Genomic DNA, 21317 nt, shown 5'->3' on the forward strand with positions numbered 1-21317 from the left:
CCCCCATGCACACTCACACCCCCCACTTGTACCCCTCACTCACACCCCCCACTCGTACCCATATGAGTACTCATATCCCCCACTCACACCCCCCACTCGTACCTATATGAACTCAAACCCCCCACTCGCACCCCCCACTCGTACCTATATGAGCACTCAAACCCCCCACTTGTACCTATATGAGCACTCCTACCCCCCACTCGTACCTATATGAGCACTCCTACCCCCCACTTGTACCTATATGAGCACTCCTACCCCCCACTCGCACCCCCCCACTCATACCCGCCCCACACCCACACCCCCCAGCCCCGCTCCCTCTGGTCGGGACTCCCGGGACAGGCAGGTATCCAGGCCCAGCGGAATCCCTCATCCCCGCCCCTCCCCCTCTGCTTTCCCGGGGAGCCCCCCAAGCCTGTCTGTCTCCTCCTCCCCTCCCGGGGCTTCCGCCCCTCAGGGGAAAGTCTTTCTCGAAAAAAACTCCCCTGGTATTTCTAATTAAAGGCCAGTGGGCGGACGGCACCACGGAGAAGGGAGGGGGGGCGGAGAAGCTGCGAGAACCTCCCGGGCCTTCCCACGGAGCGTCTCCGGGCAGGCTGGAGCCAGCTGGGCACTGACCACGCCTGCGGGTCCAGAGTGAGCCGGCAGTGGCCAGGCCACCACCCCCCAGCCCACAAGCCTGTGTGGCACTGAGGTCCCCTATCAGCTTGGCCAGGGCCTGGGTCTGCAGTAGCCTCTGGGTTCCCACCACCACCCTACCCCCCACCACTGACACCCCCACCGCCCAAGGCCTCAGGGCTTTCTGGAGTGGGGGCGGGGAGAGGCAGGCAGTGAGCCATGCCTGAAGACTGTAGCCGGGGGCTGTCGGCATGAGGTGGGCACAGGGCATCTGGGAGGCCAGCTGGAGGAGGCGGCTCCCAGGGAGCACTTGGTGAGGAGTCCAGGGTGCCGCGGCCCACTCACCACCCTCTCTCCCACCTTCTGCTAAAGGGCAGGACATGGGTGGCCCAATCCAGACCCCGTGGCCAGGAGGCAGAGCCCGGGGACAGGCCTGGGCAGAGGCAGCGGGGCTGGGTGGGGAGCAGATGGCCCCGCCCCACGTCCCTGCCCTCCCGGTCCTCTACGCAGCCCCCGCCCTGGCGAGGTCTGCAGAGCCGCAAATGCAGGCCCCGTGGTGACAGGTGACAGGCGGCAGCCGCTGCTCTGGGAACACTTAATCGCTGCCCAATTATCGCCCCAGGAGCCCGCAACAACCCCCGCACTGGAGCCCTCGGCTCGCTTCCTCCACCCCCGGAAAAGAGGCCAGGCTGGCTCCCCACCGCCCGGACAAGGAGGGGGACGCTAATAACAGGGGCCAGCCCCCCACCCCCAGCCCCTACTGCCCATCCTCTGCCAACAGGGACAGCAGAGCTGAGCGCCCATCCCGGCACCCAGCCTCACCCAGAGCAGGACACCGACAGCCCCGGGATGCAGTGGAGGGGGCCGGGGTGACGGGGAGGGGGGGACTGGCGGGGAGGGGGCAGAGACGGGGGCTTTGGCCTGTGCAAGGAGCGGGGGAGGCCCCAGGACACCCCCCCCAGAACCAAGCTGGGCTGACAGTTGCCTGAGTGGGATCAGGCTCTGCGGGGGGAGGGGGCGAGCAGCGGAGGTGACCCACGGGAAGCCCCCCCAGGTCCCCCAGTTCTCCCCAGTTCTGGCTGCTTCAGCCGCAGGGCTCCTGGCTCCCAGAGATGAGATTTCCCTCCTATAGCCCCACCCCAGCCACAGCTCTCTAACCCCAGCCCAGCCCTGGAGACAGAGCCCCCCTCCCACCTTGGGACGGCCCTGTGACCACGCCCTCCGCACCTGCCTCTGGGGACCCCCGAGTGCTGGCTCCTGAGCCCCCGTGTGTGGGTTCTTAGTGAGGCAGGCGCTACCTTGTCCCTTGAGCCGCCCTCCCTACTCCTCACACCCCCAGGCTCCTGAATGGCCCCTCCCGGGGCGCCTGGCTGGGCCGGACTCTGTGGGCAGGGCCTCTCCCTCCAGCCGGCGCCCTCTCCCAGCTGACCCTGCTGCCTGGACTTGGCACCACATGGCCGCTGAGGGCAGGGCCCAGGCTGGCACGCACACACGTGTTACACACCCACACGTGTGCACACACACGCACCTGTCCACACACTTGTCCTGCTCCGGGACTCTTGCAGCGCTGGCCATGGGCCCTGCCTTGCAGGGACAGCAGGGAGCAGGTGTGTCTGAGGCCTCTGGGGGTCGGTGTGGGGGGACGCAGCCCCCGTCCCTGCTCCAGCTGAAGTGTGCGACTTCCTGTCCACTCCCTGGTCCTCCACACTCGACCACCCCCCACCCATGAGGCCTCGTTCCATCGCTCTGCACAGCCCAGAGAGGATGGGCCGTGTCCCGGTTGACAGTGTCGGGTGGATAACATCCCGTGGACGGCCTCCAGCCCGTGCCCGTTACGCAGTGTGCACGCAGGGGTCCCAGGGCCTCAAAGCCGTACCGGGCACCCAGGCTGAGGTCCACCTGAGGGTGCCTGTCCGGGGGAAGGCATCGCACCTGTGTGCTCGCAGCCATGGTGCCCAAGCCTGGCACAGGGTCTGACCAAGAGACGGGGGGCTCTCCCCACCCTTTCCAGCGCAGCGCCATTGGCCGCCACCACCCGAGCCTCGACTTTCCATCTGTGAAGTGGGAGGGTAGTGCCAGGGTCTGGGCGTCCCCCAAGGCTGAGCGATGTCAGAGAACTCCTGGGGACCCATGAGCCCATCGCTGCACCCTGCCCCTGCCAGCCTGATGGTCAGTCCCACGGCCGGGACGCCTTGCAGGGGGGCTAGCTGCCTCGCCCTGTCCACCTCCTCTGCCCCCAAGGCCACCACCCAGAAAACCCTCCTGGTACTGCGCTGGGGGTCCCCGTGCTGTGTGGGTGACCTGGCCCCGCCACCCCACACTGCCCACACCTGCACCCCTCCCTTGAGGGCCCAACAGCCGGGGGTGAGGGTCCCCGAGGGCGCACTGTGGGTGGGTGCTGGTGCTGGGGCGTGGAGACTGGACAGCGAGAGGAGAGCAGGACCAACCGGCCACTCGTGTGGACCCCTCTCCCTGCTCTTCACAAGGAGTGGGGGAGGGGAGCCCTGCCCGCCCAGCCCCCCCCCCACAGGGTCCCTGAGCCACCAGTGACCCCGGCTGATCCCTGCCTGGTGAGCCACAGCCACGGCAGGACTGGGGGTCCCAGGAGACCCCCTGAGTGCCGGGCCCAGCTCCCGGGGTGACGCCAGGGCCAGGAGACACAGGAGACACACTGGGGCGTGGGGTGGGCCCAAGGCGCAGGTGCAGGGGACCTAGGCCAGTGGGCGCAGGGCTGGGGGAGGGACTCAGCCCCCCCACTCCTCCCCAGGCCTCTTGGGAGCTGCAGGAACATTTTCTCCCGGGCCCTTCCTTCCTTCCTGTTCCCCCGTCTGGCAGGCTCTGTGCTGCTGCCTCCCCGTCCCCGGAACAGGCAGCTCCTTCCTGGGCCCCCACATGGCACAGGCCCCCTCCCCCGTCCCCTCCCTCCTCCCTCCTCCCCACTCCCCCTGACCTCCGACCCCCCTCCCCTTCCCCTTCCCCCTCCTTCCTCCCCATCCCCTTCTCCCTCCTCCCTCCTCCTGCTCCCTCCTCCCCTCCCTTCTCCCTCCTCTCCTCCCCCTCCCTCCTCCCTGCTCCCTCCTCCCCTCTCCATCCTCTCTCCTCCCCCTTCCTCACCCCCTTTCTCCTTCCCCTCCCTTCTCCCCCCTCCTCCCCTTTCCCTCCTCCCTCCTCCTCCCTTCTCTCTCTCCTCATCCCCCTCTCCTCCCCTCTACCCCTCCTCCCCTCTCCCTCCTCCTTCCTGCCTCCTGCCTCAGTGCCTCTGGTCCAGCCTCCAAGGAAAGTTCTGTATTTTTCCAATGATCCCAGCACCACTGTGCAGGGACAGGAGGCTCATGGGAGCCCGGGAGGGGACAGAGGTCCAGGGGGTGCGAGAGCCCGGCCCCAGGGACGGGGGTTCCTGAGCTCCCCCACCTGTAGCCATTGCACAGGAGAGGAGACGGAGGCGAGAGGGGTCACTCAGCCAGAAAGGCCAGAGCCAGTGCATGTGCCTGTGCGTGCACACACGTGTGTGCGCGTGCATGTGTGGTAGGGGTGGGGCTCCAGCCCTTGGCCCCTGGACACCCTCCTATCCCACATGACCACCCCTGAGGCCCCACCCCTTCCCTGGCCTCGGCTTCCTCCCACCCAGACTGCTCAGCCCCGGTCAGTCATTATCAACAAGGGGTCCTGAGCCAGGCCTGGGAGGGCGGGGAGCAGGGAGGAGCCCAGGAGACAGCCCTGGTGGCCCTCGCCTGTGCTATCAGCTGGGCCACTGCTCTCTGGGCCCATGGGCGCCGGCAGGGGTCCCCGCCCAGAGCCCCCCACCCAGAGCCCCAGAGCGCTGAGCCAGGCACCGCCCATGCTGGGACAAGGGAGGAGGGGCTCATCTGAGCTCTGGGGGCTCAGCTCTTGGAGCACCCCGGGCATAAGGCAGGGGTGAGGGCAGGGATGCCGGGAACAGGCCGGAGCCCAGGACACGTACCCTCAGCACAGCGGTGCCTCCAGCCTGGTGCCTGTGTCCACAGAGCACTGGCCAGGGAGCAGCCCTGGGAGGCATCCCTCGCTGAGCACTAACCGGGCTGCTCCTGGCTCTTGGCGGGGGGCCGGGGAGGAGCCACTGCAACTGTGACTGCTGCCGGCCCAGCGTCCCTGCCCCCAGGAAGGCTTCCTGGGGCTTCTGTGTGCCCCACCCCACCGAAGCCTCGGGGCGGTGTGGGGGTGTGCAGGTGCACAGCCCCAAGTGTGCTGCGGCCAGCAGCTGGCAGGTGAGCAGGGACCGGGCAGGCGGGGGTGGTCCGGGACCACCAGGACTGCGGGAGGACGGTAGGCGGTGGGTGGGGCGCTGCTCTGGGGCCGCGCCCCAGAGGGGGACCTGCGAAGGGCCGGTGGGGGTAAGAGGGCAGCTGGGGTCGGGGCGCAGGTGGCCAGCGCTAAGCTGGGGTGTTCTCAGCGGGGGCTGGGAGGCGGGTGGCTGCCCCCTCCCCCGAGCCCCACTGATCCGCGAGGGCGGCCGAACCCTCCCTTAAGGAGGCTGGGGGCCGCCGGTGCCCCCGACGGCCCAGGCCGGCGCCCCGCCCCCACGCAGGCAGCCTCCTGCCCTCCTGCGGCTGCATTTCCACCGCGCCGGGCGCCAGCCTCTGCCGCGTCACTTCCGGCCCCATAAAAGGAGAGAGGCTGAGAATAGCGGGGCCTGACGCGGCAGGAGCTTCCCCACGCACGCGGGCCTGCGCCAGCCGCCCACCCAGCGCAGCGCAGCGCAGCCGGGCGCGGGGCCGCCCGCCCGGGGACCCCTCCCCAGCCCCGCCGGAAACGGAGGCCAGAGGCTCCCGCTGCCCTGCGGCCGCCGGCGCTGTAGGGACTCACAGGAGGGGGAGCCGCGGGGTCGGGGCAGTAGAAGCGTTGGAGCTTGTCCCGCGGCCCGCACGCCCCCAGCCCGCTCCCCCTCCTCAGCCCGGCAGCCGCTACCCGCTCAACCTCGCCGGGTTGAGCCAGCTGGGGCGGCCGGGATGGGGGTGGCGGGCCGGGGCCGTCCCCTGCGGGACCCACCTGTGCCTGGCCTAGGCCCGGCCCCTCCCACGCTCCTGACCTGGCTCCTCCTACTCGCGTTGGGCGCACCTGTTCCTGGAGTCCCGGCCGGGGCAGTGCCCCCCGCCACCACACAGGGCCCCGGGCCCGGTGCCCACGGTCCTGCCTGCGCTGAGCCGTTCCTGCTGCTTGCCCGGGGCCTGGGCCTCCAGTGGCCCGGACCGGCCATGTCTGCAGCGGGGGCAGCGTCCAGGGGGTCCAGGGTTCTGGGGAAGCGGGTGGGAGCGGAGGGCCTCCTGGAGCTCCGGGCAGCCTCACAGAGGAGGACGGGGGCACACAGAGCTTGAGGGTCGGGTTTCCATGCTGGCCCCTCCGCCTCTGGTCCAGGAAACCGTGTTGTGCCGTCTGTGCTAAAGGGCTCCATGCCGGCTGCCCAGGACCCCTGAGCGCCCACTTCATCAGTGCCACTGGGGCTCGCCCAGTGTGGCTGAGGCTCCTAGTCCTGGCTGCGTCCCCTCTCCCTGCTCCCGAGGCCTGTGCAGCCCTGGGCGGGGTTGGCGGAGCAGCGGAGCATCCATCTCTGTCCTTAGCCGCCCTCCATGGGGGTGCTGAGCCCGATGGGGGACAGGGCAGGGCAGGGCACGCGGGGTCCCCCGGTTTTCTCTTGCCCAGGGATTGCCTCAGTCACAGAGCAGGGGTACACAGCTTTCCACCACCTCCCTCCAGCTCCGCACTCCTGAACCACACAGGACTGGGGCTCAGGGCCCGAAGGGGGAGGGGAGGGCAGCGCAGCATGGGGGAGGGGCTGCTCGCCGGTGGCCGGGAAGTACACACGCCCTGGCCCTCCCTGTGCTGGCCTGTGGGCAGGTGCCCTCCTGTGGGAGACTCCGGCGCCCTCAGGCCCCCTGGGTGGGCTCCCCACACTCCAGCCCCACCCTGCCCTGCCCTCCGCTCTCCCTCCACTTCCCTCCTAGTCCCGCCTGGAGACAAGACCCAGCCAGTACTTGCTGCCCAAGTGCCCTGCCTCACTCTCGCCCCTCTTTCTCCAGGTCTCTCTCTCTGCCCGCTGCCTCTCTCTGTGTGTCCAGATCCCCCCTGCACTTCTTGGCTCTCCCCAGGCTGCCCCTGAGCTGCTGTCCCAGGGCCTGAGACCACGGTGCCAGGCTGGGCCCACTGCCGCCTGGCCCTGCCCCCGCTCCACCCCAGGGGCACCCGGAACTGAGTCTGGGCCCAGACTTGGGCACCGCACGGGAGGAGGAGCAGGTGAAGGGGTCCAGGCTTGGGCAGGAGCGTGACCCTCCCATTCTGCCTGAGGGGGGCTGAGCCCAAGCGAGGGGGACACCTGGCCCCAAGGGTCCTCCCCCGCAGGCCACGGGCTCCAGGCCTGGCCAGGGGGGTCTGAGGCCAGCTGCGGGCTGCTCACTGGGACCTGCAGCTCTCCCAGGAGGGGCTCAGGCCCTGAGCTGAACCCTGAGTATCCCATGTGCAGGTCGCCACAGCCACTGTCACCTCCTCTGACCACGACACAGCCATCACCACCCCCAGCCCAGCCCCAACCCCACTGTCCCCATCCCCCCAGCCCCAACCCCACTGTCCCTATCCCCAGCCCATCCCCAACCCCACTATCCCCACCCCCAGCACAGCCCCAACCCCACTGTCCCCACCCCCAGCCCAGCCACCACCCCACTGTCCCCACCCCCACCCCAGCCCCAACCCCACTGTCCCCACCCCCAGCCCCAACCCCACTGTCCCTATCCCCAGCCCATCCCCAACCCCACTGTCCCCACCCCCAGCCCAGTCACCACCCCACTGTCCCCACCCCCAGCCCGGCCACCACCCCACTGTCCCCACCCCCACCCCAGCCCCAACCCCACTGTCCCCACCCCCACCCCAGCCACCACTCCACTGTCACCACCCCCAGCCCAGCTACCACCCCACTGTCACCTCCACCCCAACCCCAACCCCACTGTCCCCACCCCCACCCCAGCCACCACCCCACTGTCACCACCCCCAGCCCAGCCACCACCCCACTGTCACCTCCACCCCAGCCCAGCCACCACCCCACTGTCACCTCCACCCCAACCCCAACCCCACTGTCCCTACCCCCAGCCCAGCCACCACCCCACTGTCCCCACCCCCAGCCCAGCCACCACCCCACTGTCACCCCCATCCCAGCCCCAACCCCACTCCCCGTCCCCACCCCAGCCACCACTCCACTGTCACCTCCACCCCAACCCCAACCCCACTGTCCCTACCCCCAGCCCAGCCCCAACCCCACTGTCCCCACCCCCACCCCAGCCACCACCCCAATGGATTGGGCTGGGCAGTGCTGGGCTCAGGCCCTGCTGGCTGATCATTCCCCGCCTCAGCTGTGGCCATGGTGCTGACCTCTGGAGGGGGGCTCTCTGCTGGTCCTGGGCCCGGTGTGGCTGCCCAAGCCTCCCCCAACCTCAGTACAGTGCCTGGCCAGGCAGAGCCGCGGCAGTGCGGGGGCAGGGAGAGCCACTTCTAGGGAGCTGTGTCCACTGGGGGCTGGTTCAGGTGCCTTGTGCCGGGCACCCCTGACTCCAGGAAACACTTCCCTGAACACTTGTGCTGTTAGCCCGCTGTCCGCACAGCTGGGCACAGGGCGGAGTTGGAGCCATAGACCCCTGGGGGATACACAGGGAACAGGATGGGTGGTCCCAGGCCTGCTCCAGGGGAGTGGGTGTTGCCACACCCGACGGTCTATTTCTGCAGCCGCCCCCCCCAAGGCTGGCTGGCTCAGCCCCGGGTCACCCCCACCTCCCGGTGGGCAGTGGCAGGGTGGGCGGCAGCACAGCTCCATGAGCCCCACGCTGCTGAGCCGTCCTCGTTTCCAATGGGAGGGAATTAGTCAGCCAGTGACACGTTCATGGGGACACCGGGCCCAGCCTTATTCACTAAGGGGAGGGGGCGGGCTCAGAGCCTGTGTGTCAGAGTGACAGCTGGTGAGCCCGGCAACTCCAGGACACCCTGTCCCCCCCCCCGCCCCCTCCTGCCCCGCCTCCTCTCTCGGTGCGGTGCGCCACCTGCAGAGGCCCCTGTGCCTCCCCTGCCCCATTACTGGGCCCAGGACCCAGGAGTGCGACTTCCCTGCCAGAGGAGAGGACCCGGCTGGGGCTCAGCCCTCTCACTTCCTCCCTTTGGGCTCAGTTTTCCTCAAGGGACTGCAGGGGCACTAAGCCATGGTGCTGCCTGCCGGGGACGGGGTAGGGGGTGGAGAGGATGAGTGGGGGGGGACGGATGAGTTGGGGGGAGCGGACGAGTGGGGCCGAAGCCTCCACCACACCTGGCCCCAGGAGACAGCCACAGCCTGCCGGAGGCTGAAGAGGTAGGAAAGCAGAGGCAGCCTGGGGTCCCCCGGCCCCCCGACTTCGTCTCTTTCTGGACAGACAGAGGCCTGAGCTGCGCGCAGGCTCGAGGAAGACAGCCCGCAAGCAGCTGGAGGCAAAGGGCCGGGGCTGGAGGAAGGGGGGCCTGAACTGATGGAGAAGCAGTCAAGCCACTTGTGGGAGGAGTCACCTCAGTCTGCTCAGGGCCTCGGCACCTGCACTCGCCATCACCACTGTGGACACCTCCTGGCCAATGCCAACACTGCCTCTACCCAAATGCCCAAATGCCAAATGCCACCACCACCAGTTCTGACATGACACTCACTTCCTCATCAATCCTATCACCATTGACACCAGCACCATAACCACTACCATCACCATAACCACTACCATCATCACCATCGCCAACATCACCACCGTTACCACCACCACCACCATCACCAACACCACAACTGCTACCATCACCATCACCAACATCACCACCACCGTTACCACCACCACCATCACCAACATCACCACCACTGTTACCACCACCACCACCATCACCACCACCACAACTGCTACCATCACCATCACCAACATCACCACCACCGTTACTATCACCACCATCATCACCAACATCACCACCACGTTACCACCATCACCACCATCTCTACCACCATCATCACCAACATCACCACCACCATTACCACTACCACCACCATCTCCACCACCATCATCACCATCATCAGCAACACCACAACTGCTACCATCACCATCACCAACATCACCACCACCGTTACCACTACCACCACCATCTCCACCACCATCATCACCAACATCACCACCACCTCTACCACCATAACCACTACCATAACTGCTACCATCACCATCACCAACATCACCACCACCGTTACCACCACCATCATCACCAACATCACCACCACCACCACTTCTACCACCATAACCACTACCATAACTGCTACCATCACCATCACCAACATCACCACCACCGTTACCACCACCATCATCACCAACATCACCACCACCACCACCTCTACCACCATAACCACTACCATAACTGCTACCATCACCATCTCCACCACCATAACCATGACCATCATCACCATCACAGCATCCCCAGCAGCAATGTCACCATCCTCGCCACCATCACTTTGAACATCATCATCACCATCACTACAATGTCACCACCACCACCATCACTACCGTTAGCATCGCCTCCACGTCTGCCACCGTGATTACCACCACCACCGCCGCCACCATTGCTACCCTGGTCACCTTTCATGTCTGCCTTCGTCATCCTCCTCATCCTCATTGCCACCACTCGCATCTCTGTTGTCACCACTGTCGCTGTCACAGTCACCGCCCTCCACACAGTCACCACAGCACCCCCATGGCCACCCCTGGCACCAGCCCCAGTACGATTTTCCCACCCGTGCATCTCGCCTGCGTTTCACCCCTGTGAAGAACTGTCTCCCAGGACTTCGGGGCAGACCCCAGAAGGGGCCACTCCATCATTGAGGCAGGGAATAGGCTCCGCCCCAGGTCAGGCTCCCTGGAGGCCAGGCAGATAGGAGGCCTTTGCTTTGGTAGCTCACCGGCCGGCAGGGGGCTCCGAGCAGGAGCAGGACTGGGCCGAACAAGCAACAACCAGGTTTGCCTCCGTGGGTCTGGCTTCTGGTCCCCTGTGGACAGAGGCTGGCCGTGTGCTTGCTGGTGTCAGTGCCCCTTACCCAGGAGGGTGATCCTAGAGAGGGATAATAAGCCTTGGCAGCACAGAGCCCACAGGGCGCCCGGATGCAGCTCAGTGACCACCGCCAAGGACCTGAGCCCTGGACTCACACCAACCACTGAGTCTGGGGCTCAGGCACAGCTCAGGGTCCCTCTGAGGGCTGTGTCCTCCTACGGTGGACCGAGGGGGGCCCTGATCTTGTGCGGGTTAGGAGACAGACAGGGGGAGAGAAATAGGGATGGGGAAGGGAGAGGGAGGGGGAGAGAAGAGGGAGGGAGGGAGGGAGGGAAAAGCAAGAGAAAAGTGTCAGGCAGTCAGCCCCAGAGTCTAGTTTCTTTGCGACCTGTCCCCGGGGCTCTGTCTTCTGCCTAGTAGGCATCCAGCTCACACCCAGTGGGAGGGGACGAGACCCCCTCCTCTCAAGCGGGAAGCACCCAGGACCCCATGGACATCTGAAGACCACCATGAGAGCATCCACAGAGGGCAGCGCACTGCTGCCATCACCCTGAAGCCCAGTGCCACCTCCCACTCTAGCCCTCTCCCAGGCCCCACCCCTGCCATGGCCACACACAGGTGGGTTCTCCCCTCAGCCCCTCCTGGCTGGGTCAGGGGTCAGGAGGGAAGATGCCCTGGCCTGCTGAGCCCAGCCTATCCCCAGCCCTCGTAGCTCAGACGCAGGAGGGCTCCCGGGAGCTGGGATCGGCCCCCCAAAGCAAGTACACCGTGTGAGGCAGGTCCCGGGATGAGGCCACGGCCTGGGCTGGGGCCACAGCTGTGCCCTTCTGCTGTGCCCTCTGCTGGCGGCTGGGGCTGTGCCTTGCCCCTCTCTGAACCTCAGCACCTGGGAGTCTCCTGCTGACCAGTAGGCAGGCAGGGGTGGGGCAGGGAGCAGAAGCCCTGGGAAGCTGGCACAAGGTCCAGCCCCCGCTCCCAGGGGCCTCCTGGGTGCCACAGAAAAGCCACGCCCTCCTCCACCCCAGGAAGGTCCCGTGCACCCCAGGAGGGAGCCGAGGGGCAGAGAAGGGACCGGGGGGAGCTGAGGACAGCCCAGCACCCCACGTTCTGGCTCCGGCAAGTCCCACAGGGTGGCTGCGCAGCACCCCTCCCCTGCACCCTTCCCAGCACCCAGGGCAGTGGGGCACCCAGGGGCAGGACCAGGCCCTGAGAGCCGTCCAGAGAAGAGGAGAGAACCGAGGTTCTTGGAAGGAGGGGTGGGCGTGCCTCTGAGGTGACAGAGCTGCCACAGGGCCAGGCCAGGACGGCACCTCTGGGAGGGGGACGGGGCCCTGCCTCTCCGTCGCCTGGGCAACGCCCAGACCTGCCCGCGCAGGACACAGCAGCTCCCAGCTTGGCCCAGGCGCAGCTCTCAGAGCTGCAAGCTGCACCCGGGCTGGGAGCCAGCGTTCAGCACCTTGGACAGCGCAGTCGCAGCTGACACTGGGCAGCGAGGGGGCGGCCCCGGCTGCAGCTGGGGGGGGGGGGGCGGCAGGGCCCCTGCTCCGCGTGGACGAGGACCTGGCCACAGTCGTTCCCCTGAGCACTATGTCCACAGGGCCAGCTCCAGTGGCACTGACCGGGTACCCCCGTCCCAGGACCTCCACCACCCTCCTGGCCCCTTGTGGTGACTGGGAGGGGCTCTCCCAAGAGCCTCCTGGACAGACTGGGGGCGTGAATGTGGGGGCCTGAGCTGCAGCACTTGCACTGCCCCCGGCTCTGCAGTGAGTCAGCTCCAGTCACCACCCACCCCCAGGATGTCGACTGTCACCCAGAGACCGGAGCCTCACTCGGTCTGGAGCGGTGGAGGGGATAGAGAGGGAGTGTGGCCAGGGACGGTGCTGAGTCAGAGAGGTAGGAGGACAGCTCCCGGCTTTTCTAGGTTAAGAGCGAAATTCACATGCAGGCCAAGCTCTGCAAAATCCAGAGGACACGGCTAAGGCCTCTGTCAGCGCATCAGAGAACAGGATCGGGGCTCACCTCTCTCCAGCATCAGGGTTTAGGGTGTGATCAGGATCAGGGCTCAGCTCACGACCAGGGCCAGGGCTCAGCATACCACCAGGGCCAGGGCTCAGCTCACGACCAGGGCCAGGGCTCAGCTCACCACCAGGGCCAGGGCTCAGCTCACCACCAGGGCCAGGGCTCAGCTCACCACCAGGGCCAGGGTTCAGCTCACGACCAGGGCCAGAGCTCAGCTCACCACCAGGGCCAGGGCTCAGCACACAGGCAGGGCCAGGGTTCAGCTCACCACCAGGGCCAGGGTTCAGCTCACGACCAGGGCCAGGGCTCAGCACACAGGCAGGGACAGGGCTCAGCTCACCACCAGGGCCAGGGCTCAGCACACAGGCAGGGCCAGGGTTCAGCTCACGACCAGGGCCAGGGCTCAGCTCACGACCAGGGCCAAGGCACAGAACATGACCAGGGTTCAGTGTGTCACCCAGGTCACAGTTCCACACACGAGTAGGGCCAGGGCTCAGCTCACCACCAGGGCCAGGGCTCAGCTCACCACCAGGGCCAGGGCTCAGCACTCGACCAGGGTTCAGTGTGTCACCCAGGTCACAGTTCCACACACGAGTAGGGCCAGGGCTCAGCACATGAGTGGGGCCAGGGCCCAGCGTGTCACCCAGATCACAGCTCCGCACACGAGTGGGGCCAGGGCCCAGCGTGTCTGGAGTTGGAGCACCGTGGCCAGGGCTGTGGGTGCCGTCACAGCGTGTCTGGAGTGGGAGCACCGTGGCCAGGGCTGTGGGTGCCGTCACAGCGTGTCTGGAGTGGGAGCACCGTGGCCAGGGCTGTGGGTGCCGTCACAGCGTGTCTGGAGTTGGAGCACCGTGGCCAGGGCTGTGGGTGCCGTCACAGCGTGTCTGGAGTGGGAGCACCGTGGCCAGGGCTGTGGGTGCCGTCACAGCGTGTCTGGAGTGGGAGCACCGTGGCCAGGGCTGTGGGTCATCAGGCACCACCAGTTCCCGCCCTCGGTCCCGGTCCCACCACTGCTGCAGGACCCGAGGAGGCAGGGCCACCAGCGCTTCCTCAGGAGTCCAGCAGAGGGCAGTGTGTGGTCCCTGCAGAAGGTCCGAGCGTGGGGGTGGGGACGCAGCCACAGCAGGGCGGGCCGTCTTTGGAGGGGTTATAGCTGAGGCGGTGACAGCCCCACCTGGCCATGCAGGTTCACCCAGACCCCAGGAGCCACCGCGTGACCGCCCAGCCCCACAATGTCTCTGCCGGCCCCCGGCCTCCTGGCTGCCCAGGGCTGGCCCCCAGCAAGCCACATCTGGCCACATCTGGCACCCAGAGTGGGTGGGCTGTGGGGGTCACATGGTGGGCCCAAGGCAGGACCCCAGGAGGGTGCACCCAGGCTGCAAAGCAGGGAGCCGTGAGAGACGGAGGGAGCGAGTTGGAGGAGGCACCCACCCGGGAGCCCAGCCCGCCTGCACCCTCTCCCTCTTCCCGTGGCCCCCACCCCCCTCGTGTGCTGTGACGCAGGTCCCTACTCTCCCCGTCACTGGCTGACTCACCTCCCAGGTACCCGGCCGCCCCCTCGAGGAACCTCGCACGTGAGCCGTGGCATCCCGGATGCGGCCCTTGATGCCAGCGCACGCCTGCAGGAGCCCCAGCACCAGGATCCAGGGTCCAGAGGCGTGGCCCTGCCCCCTGAGCCCCTGCAGGGCCCGGGGGGCCTCGTGCCCTCCTCCAGGGAAAGGCTGTCAGCAGCCGGCTGGCTGCGCAGCGAGGCCTCGGCTGAGCAGGAGAGGGGCCACGACAGGGCTCCTGAGAACTTCCTAGGTGAGCTCACAGAGCCTCTGGGCCTGGACAGGACTGGCCGTCTCTCACCTGGGGTGACCTCGGGGCCAGGCGCCTCCTTGGAGTCAGAGCAACCCCGGGTGGACAGATAGACGGAGGGGCAGAGAGCAGGAGAGGGCCCCCTGGGACCTGGCCCTGAGCTCGGCTCCTAAGAGCCCAGCCCTAGCGCCACCACGGAGGCAGGCAAGGGGCAGGGTCCCAGGACCTCACCCCGGCGAGCAGCCCCAGCCCATCCCCACGTGGGCTCCCACCGCAGCCCGGCCTGCGGCACCGTCTGAACTTCTCCATCGCTGTCCGGCAGGCAAGGGTCTGACCTGGGACCCCGCCCACAGCAGGCACAAAGGCCTGGGGGCCCTGGGAGGTGACCCAAGGGCAGGGCATTGCGGTTCAGGCCAGGGACGGTGGGCAGCCCTGGGCTTTGTGCTGCTCCCCAAGGAAGAGGGCAGGGCCAGCTGCGTGTTCCCAGCCCCTCTCCTGGCCCAGCCGCTGGAGAACACCTGCCCCTGTCACCCCCATCCTGGCTGCTCCCTCTGAGGGGAGCGAAGCTCTGTCCTTGTCCCTGCCCACTCCCTGTGACTGTTGACGAGTGGTGCCAGGGGTGGGGGCTGGTCTCACTCACCCGCTCAGGGGCGCTCAGGCCGGGTGGGGGCTGGCAGGAGCCTGGGCACAGCGTCCTCCCCCAGCACAGGAGGCTGGCCACAGGGGCGGGAGCAGGAGTCCTTGGGGCCATGGCCTGTGCACCTGCTGGGCGCTGGGACTGGACCCAGGCCCAGAGGCAAGCATAGCAGTACAGAGCCCTGCCCGGGGCCTCCTGTGCCGCTGGCCTGACCCTGCCTCCTCTGGCCACTCCCTGGGGACTCTCAGGAGGTCCCCTTCCACAGGGTAAGCCCCTGCCAGTCCCTGAAGGAGGCTCCTTTCTCCCAGAGGTGGGTGTGAGGGGGAGGGGTGAGCCACCTCCAGGGGTCCAGGCTGGGAGAACCGCCCCCACAGCTCTCGCAGGGGCTGGACCACATTAGGCCAAGAGATTGTGATTGGAGGCCATTGGGGGTGTGGCGTGGGCTGCCAGCTCCCTCTGCCTGCCCCTCCCCTGAGAGCCACCCCAGGTTGGCTGGCTGAGCGTGGCTGACAAAGAGCCCACCCAGGCATGGGGCGGCAGGGGACAGGGCCCTGAGCCACACTGGCTGCAGATAGCAGGGAGCAAGGGGGTTCCTGGGAAGTCTTGTGTGCCTGTTCCATCCCTCACCCCGAGACCGGAGCAGCCCCTGCCCCACCCGGGCCTGCAGGGGGTGGGGGCAGATCCGCAGCTCTCGGGGGAGAGCCAGCCCTTGAGAATGCTGTCGGCGCGGGCTGAGCACACAGCACCCGAGGGCCATGTCCCCTTCAGACCCTCGAGGGGCCAGGGCTGAGCACACAGCACCCGAGGGCCATGTCCCCTTCAGACCCTCGAGGGGCCAGGGCTGAGCACACAGCACCCGAGGGCCATGTCCCCTTCAGACCCTCGAGGGGCCAGGGCTGAGCACTCAGCACCCGAGGGCCATGTCCCCTTCAGACCCTCGAGGGGCCAGGGCTGAGCACACAGCAGGCACCCAATCCACACCGCAGATGCCAGCAGACAGAGGTGCAGGGCAGGTGCACAGAGGAGAGGCGCGAAGCCCCCAAGGAGCACCGGGGGCTGTGCCCTGCTCTGTGCTCAGCAGACGGGTGGCCAGACGGCCAGGACAGAGGGGCGGGAGAGGCCAGAGCCCAGGCGGGCGGAGCAGCTGGTGGTAACCTGTCCCCGACATGATTGACAGGCCCCGAGAGTTGCTGTCGCATCCCCCAGGGAAAGCACAGGTGGCCCACCGGGGGCTGGGGCAGCACAGGGGCTGCCAGGGAGAAAGCCGACCCCAGGACCTTCTGGCCAGCAGAGGGTGACCTGCTCCATGCAAGGGACATCCCGCGAGGCTGAGGCCTGGCGGTCTCACTGCTGCCACACCCAAGCAAGGCCTCCTGGCACGCAGCCTCGTGGGAGCTCTCCCTGCTGCCTTTTGAGGGGCGGTGGGCAGACCTGTGGGGCCGAGGGCCTGGCCACCTCCCCTGTGGGCGCCTGGCTTGGTGTACAAGGGGGACTGGCTCCTCCAGGCCTCAGACCCGCCTGTGGGACATGGCAAGGGGGAGACTTCTACCCGCAGGACGCAGTGAGCCCCAGGGAGCAGTCGGCACCCAGAGAGAGAAAAGAAAGGCTCGGAGGCGTGCATGTCTTTCCAGTGCACCTTCTCGCCCTGGGCCCCTGCTGGTCACCTGCAAGGCCCGGCGAGGGGATCAACGCGCTCAGGACAACTGGCCAGGCACACCTGCGGACCCTGGTTCTTTGCCTGGTAACTGTCCCCGGGAGCAAGAGAGGCTGAACCCAGGCAGCAAGCTGCTCCGTGAGGGTGTGTGCCGGACGGACAGATGGACAGACGGACAGACGGGGGATCAGTGAGGCTGTGTGTCAGACGGACAGACAGATAGACGGACAGACGGGGGATCAGTGAGGGTGTGTGCCAGACAGACAGATGGACAGATGGGGGATCAGTGAGTGTGTGTGCCAGACAGACAGATGGACAGACGGACAGATGGACAGACGGACAGACGTGGGATCAATGAGGGTGTGTGCCAGATGGACAGACGGACAGATGGGGGATCAGTGAGGGTGTGTGCCAGGTGGACAGATGGACAGACGGGGGATCAGTGAGGGTGTGTGCCAGACAGATAGACGGACAGGCGGACAGACGGGGCATCAGTGAGGGTGTGTGCCAGACAGACAGACGGGGGATCAGTGAGGGTGTGTGCTGGACAGACGGACAGACAGGGGATCAGTGAGGGTGTGTGCCAGGCAGACAGACGGACAGATGGGGGATCAGTGAGTGTGTGCTGGATCAACAGGTGGACAGACGGGGGATCGAAGGATGCATGGAGTCTGGGTAGGAGGATAAGAGGGTGGGTGGGTGGGTGCACAGATGGATGGATGGGTATATGGTCGGATGGATGGACAGATGGACAGATGATTGGATGGACAGATGGATGGATGGATGAGCAAGTGTGTGACTGGGTAGAAAGTGTATAGATGGGTGGTGGAGAGGTGGATGAATGAATGGTTGGATGGATGGGTGGATGAACGGATGGACGGGTGTGGTGGAATGAGAAGGCCATGCCAAGGTGGCTGCTGGCAAGCGAACATCAGTTACTCAGGAATGGCTTTGAAACCCACATGGCAAATGGACCCTGTCTGGCAACAGGCTGTGATTGGATAGCTTTGGAAACTGCCTGGCAACAGGCTGTGATTGGTTGGGGGCATAGACCGCCCCTTGGCTGGTCTTGGCTATATAAGCTGTTGTACTAACTGAAATAAACGAGTCTGCGGGCTGCTTGCCTCAAGCCCACTTTCACCTGACTCCCGGGGTCTGTGTGGTGACTTTGGGCCTCTTGCCCCTCTTGCCCCCACCACACTCCTCCTCTCAGAAACGAATCCACTGCAACATTATTAAGAAATCAACTGCAACAAATGGGTGGAAGGGTGGACAGGTGGATGGATGGTTGGGTGTATGGATGGATGGATGGATGGATGGAGGGATGGATGGATGGATGGATGGATGGGTGGATGGATGGTTGGATAGATGGATGGATGGGTCGATGGATGAATGGATGGAGGGTTGGATGGGTGGATGGATGGGTGGGTGGATGGATGGATGGGTGGATGGATGGATGGATGGATGGAGGGTTGGATGGGTAGGTGGATGGATGGGTGGATGTAGGGTTGGATGGATGGATGGATGGGTGGATGGATGGATGGGTGGATGGATGGGTGGGTGGATGGATGGGTGGGTGGATGGATGGATGGATGAGTGGATGGGTGGGTGGATGGATGGATGGGTGGGTAGATGGGTGGGTGGATGGATGGATGGGTGGATGGATGAATTGGTGGATGGATGGATGGATGGATGAGTGGATGGGTGGATGGATGGATGGATGGAGGGTTGGATGGGTGGATGGATGGGTGGAGGGATGGATGGATGGATGGATGGATGGATTGGTGGGTGGATGGATGGATGAGTGGATGGGTGGGTGGAGGGATGGACGGTTGGATGGGTGGATGGATGGGTGGATGGATGGAGGGTTGGATGGATGGATGGGTGGATGGATGGATGGGTGGATGGATGGAGGGTTGGATGGGGGGTTGGATGGATGGATGGGTGGGTGGATGGATGGGTCCATGGGTGGATGAATGGAGGGTTGGATGGGGGTTGGATGGATGGATGGGTGGGTGGATGGATGGGTAGATGGGGGGTTGGATGGATGGATGGGTTGATGGATGGATGAGCAGCTGGGTGAGTGGTTACAGGGTGCAGAGAGGGGTGGACGGTGGTGGCTGTGTTATCAGATGAGTGAACCCTGCATGGGGAGATGCGCCCGGCTGAGTTCTCACGCACGTGCAGGCAGACGTGAGACCAATGCCACCTCTGTCCAGCCAGCTGCGGGGTGCTGTGGTCCTGCACTCCAGAGGTGCCTTGGAGCCGCCCCTACCCCTGAGCCCACAAACCCCAAGCCCGGTACATGCAGGCACCGTGAGCCTGTCCAAGCCTCCCCAGCCTGGGGGCCCTGAGTTCTCACTCACGGGGTGTCCCCAGGCCTGGGCACAGTAGGTGCTCAGTGGACGTGATGAGAGGGACAGAGGAAGGGGCTCTTGGCCCTGGTAAGTGAGGCCCGCGCTGCCCAGCTGCAGTGGCTGACATGCACTGTCTGGGGTATGTGTGTTGTATCTCAGTAAAAAGTGGTTTTACAAAAACCAAACCTGAAGTCCAGTGAGTATCTGGGGTGAGGACGGGGGGAGCCCTGGAGGAGACACTGGGCCGGGCAGCAGCAGGGACAAGAGGACGGGGCGCCACGGATGGCGGGGTGCCTGGGACCAGATGCGGCCAAATTCTGATGCCCAATCCACGGGACGCGCCAGGCAGGGCTGGGGGTTCAGACCGCAGTGGAGAGCAGGTCCAGCCCGGAGCAGGGGGCACAGTGGGTGGAGGCTTTGAGGCCAGGCCCCACCGCCGGCCTCACTCCAGGGCCAAGAGCTCCCTCCTGGGTCCCTTTCGTCACAGTCACGGAGCACCGAGGGCCCTGGGGTGCACCCACGGTTCTGCCGTTTCCCATGACGGGAGCCAGCCGAGGTGTGGGAGGCCCCGCTGCTCCCGACGCCACCCACTGCCCTCCCCCAAGCCGGCCCGGCCCCCAGCCCCTGCAGCAGCGCTGTCTCCGCGGCTTTGCCCGCTGAGACTTCACCCACGTGACCATGAACCCTTGTCCCTAGCACCTGCTTGGTCTGCAGCGTCCAGCACAGGCGGGACCCAGGGCTCATGCTGGGGCGGGGAGGCCTGGGGGCGGGGAGAAGGGGGCAGCAGGTGTGGCCGCTCCCGGAGACCAGAGGGAGCAGAAGACATGGCCCCACAGGCTCACGGCGGCAGCTGTTGGTGGCGAACCAGGCCTGGAGCACAGGGAGGACTGCCCTTTTGAAACTGCTTACAGGAACCCCGGTGGCCTTTGTCAAGTCACAAATGGGGAAGGCAGCTCCCCCAGCGCACAGCACCACTTCATGTCAGCCCATGAAGCTCGATCCACAGCCAGTCAACAAGGAAGCCCCAGCCCCCTTGACTGCACTGTGGCGGCTGCCCCATCACGACGGGAGGTGCTAAGGCCCGGGAGCCAGCGGCTGAGCCCAGCCCACTGCTCTCGGGCAGCAGGTGCCCAGTGGCCAGGAGGGGCCGGGTGGGACTGGGTCCAGCCACGGCGGTGCCCCTAAGCCAAGGACAGGCCCAGGCGGAGGAGCCCCAGGGTGACGGGGCCACGCCTGGGGGTCAGACAGCCCCGGACATGGGAGGGACTTTCTGGGATTCAGAGGTTTGCTGGTACAATTGCAGTCAGGAACTGGGGGTGGGGGCACAGCCGCGGCACTCGGAGACCTGGGCCACAAGGACTCTGGCAGCACTGCAGGCGTGTGCATCGCCACACACGTGTGCAACACACACACGGGCATCACCACACATGTGTGCACCCACACACACACGTGTGCACTGGCACACATACAGGGACCCACAGAGAGAGCCCCTCATGGACACATGCGTGCCCCCAGATGTTCAGATTGTGGGCCCCCTCACCCCAAGCCAAGGAAGTCCTGGCACCCCGCACCGCTGCTGGCCCCAGCTTCAGAGAGAGGCCAGCAGCCTGGGACGCGCACCAGGGAGCCTCCCCTCCTCCCCGTCCGCCTCACCCCCACCCTGACCCCCGGCCCCTGCACGGATGGCCCTGTAGCCCCCACGCCTCCCCAGGCTGAAGGGGACACACGCTGCCAGCAGAGGGCAGCAGAGAGCCTGACTCCGCGCTGGTCCTCTCCAGCGACTCAGGGGAGCCCCAGGGCTGCCGGGCCTCCGGGGATGGCCATGGCCCAGGGCGGCTCCGCAGACTGATTTTGAGCTTGAGCTTTGAGCGTGCTGCACGCAGAAGCCCTGGCATTCACGCAGTGAGCTGCAGTGGGGCGACTGTGCTTAGTCCAGCTCCGTCCTTGGCAAGCTGTGGACACAGCCCTCCCTCCCCGCGGGCACGGGCAGTGGGCAGGATCCTCTGTGAGGGGCGGGGCTTCGTGGGCCCCGGGAAAGACAGATGGACAGGGTGGGCTCGCAGGTCAGTGAGAGGTGGACGCAGCTCTTGGAAATACACTGAGGTGCGGCTGTCCGGGCTGCTGGGCTCCCTGGCGGAAAGAGGACCCAGCCTGAGGTGCCGGCCGAGCCAGGGTGGGCCAGAGGGTCAGC

General features: G+C 66.3%; 1 protein-coding gene across 1 annotated transcript; it reads left to right on the forward strand.

Annotated features, from left to right (window-relative positions):
• Nucleotides 1-8825: 8825 nt before the first annotated feature.
• LOC138850105 (uncharacterized) lies at nucleotides 8826-10130 on the forward strand. The gene is made up of 3 exons (XM_070075926.1): nucleotides 8826-8971; nucleotides 9330-9602; nucleotides 9704-10130. The coding sequence occupies exons 1-3, from the start codon at nucleotides 8826-8828 to the stop codon at nucleotides 10128-10130; spliced, it is 846 nt and encodes a 281-aa protein (XP_069932027.1).
• Nucleotides 10131-21317: the final 11187 nt, after the last annotated feature.

The sequence above is a fragment of the Oryctolagus cuniculus genome, chromosome 6 (assembly GCF_964237555.1).
Source record: "Oryctolagus cuniculus chromosome 6, mOryCun1.1, whole genome shotgun sequence".
In the NCBI taxonomy this organism is placed as follows: domain Eukaryota; kingdom Metazoa; phylum Chordata; class Mammalia; order Lagomorpha; family Leporidae; genus Oryctolagus; species Oryctolagus cuniculus.

What these genes read in the sequence shown, in the direction of transcription:
- LOC138850105 (XM_070075926.1), top strand. Translation starts at nt 8,826, where the DNA reads ATGGTGCTGCCTGCCGGGGACGGGGTAGGGGGTGGAGAGGATGAGTGG. An exon ending in GCCTGCCGGAGGCTGAAGAG is followed by an intron (nt 8,972 to 9,329) that starts GTAGGAAAGCAG and finishes CATTGACACCAG; the next exon opens with CACCATAACCACTACCATCA. An exon ending in ATCACCAACATCACCACCAC is followed by an intron (nt 9,603 to 9,703) that starts GTTACCACCATC and finishes CACCATCATCAG; the next exon opens with CAACACCACAACTGCTACCA.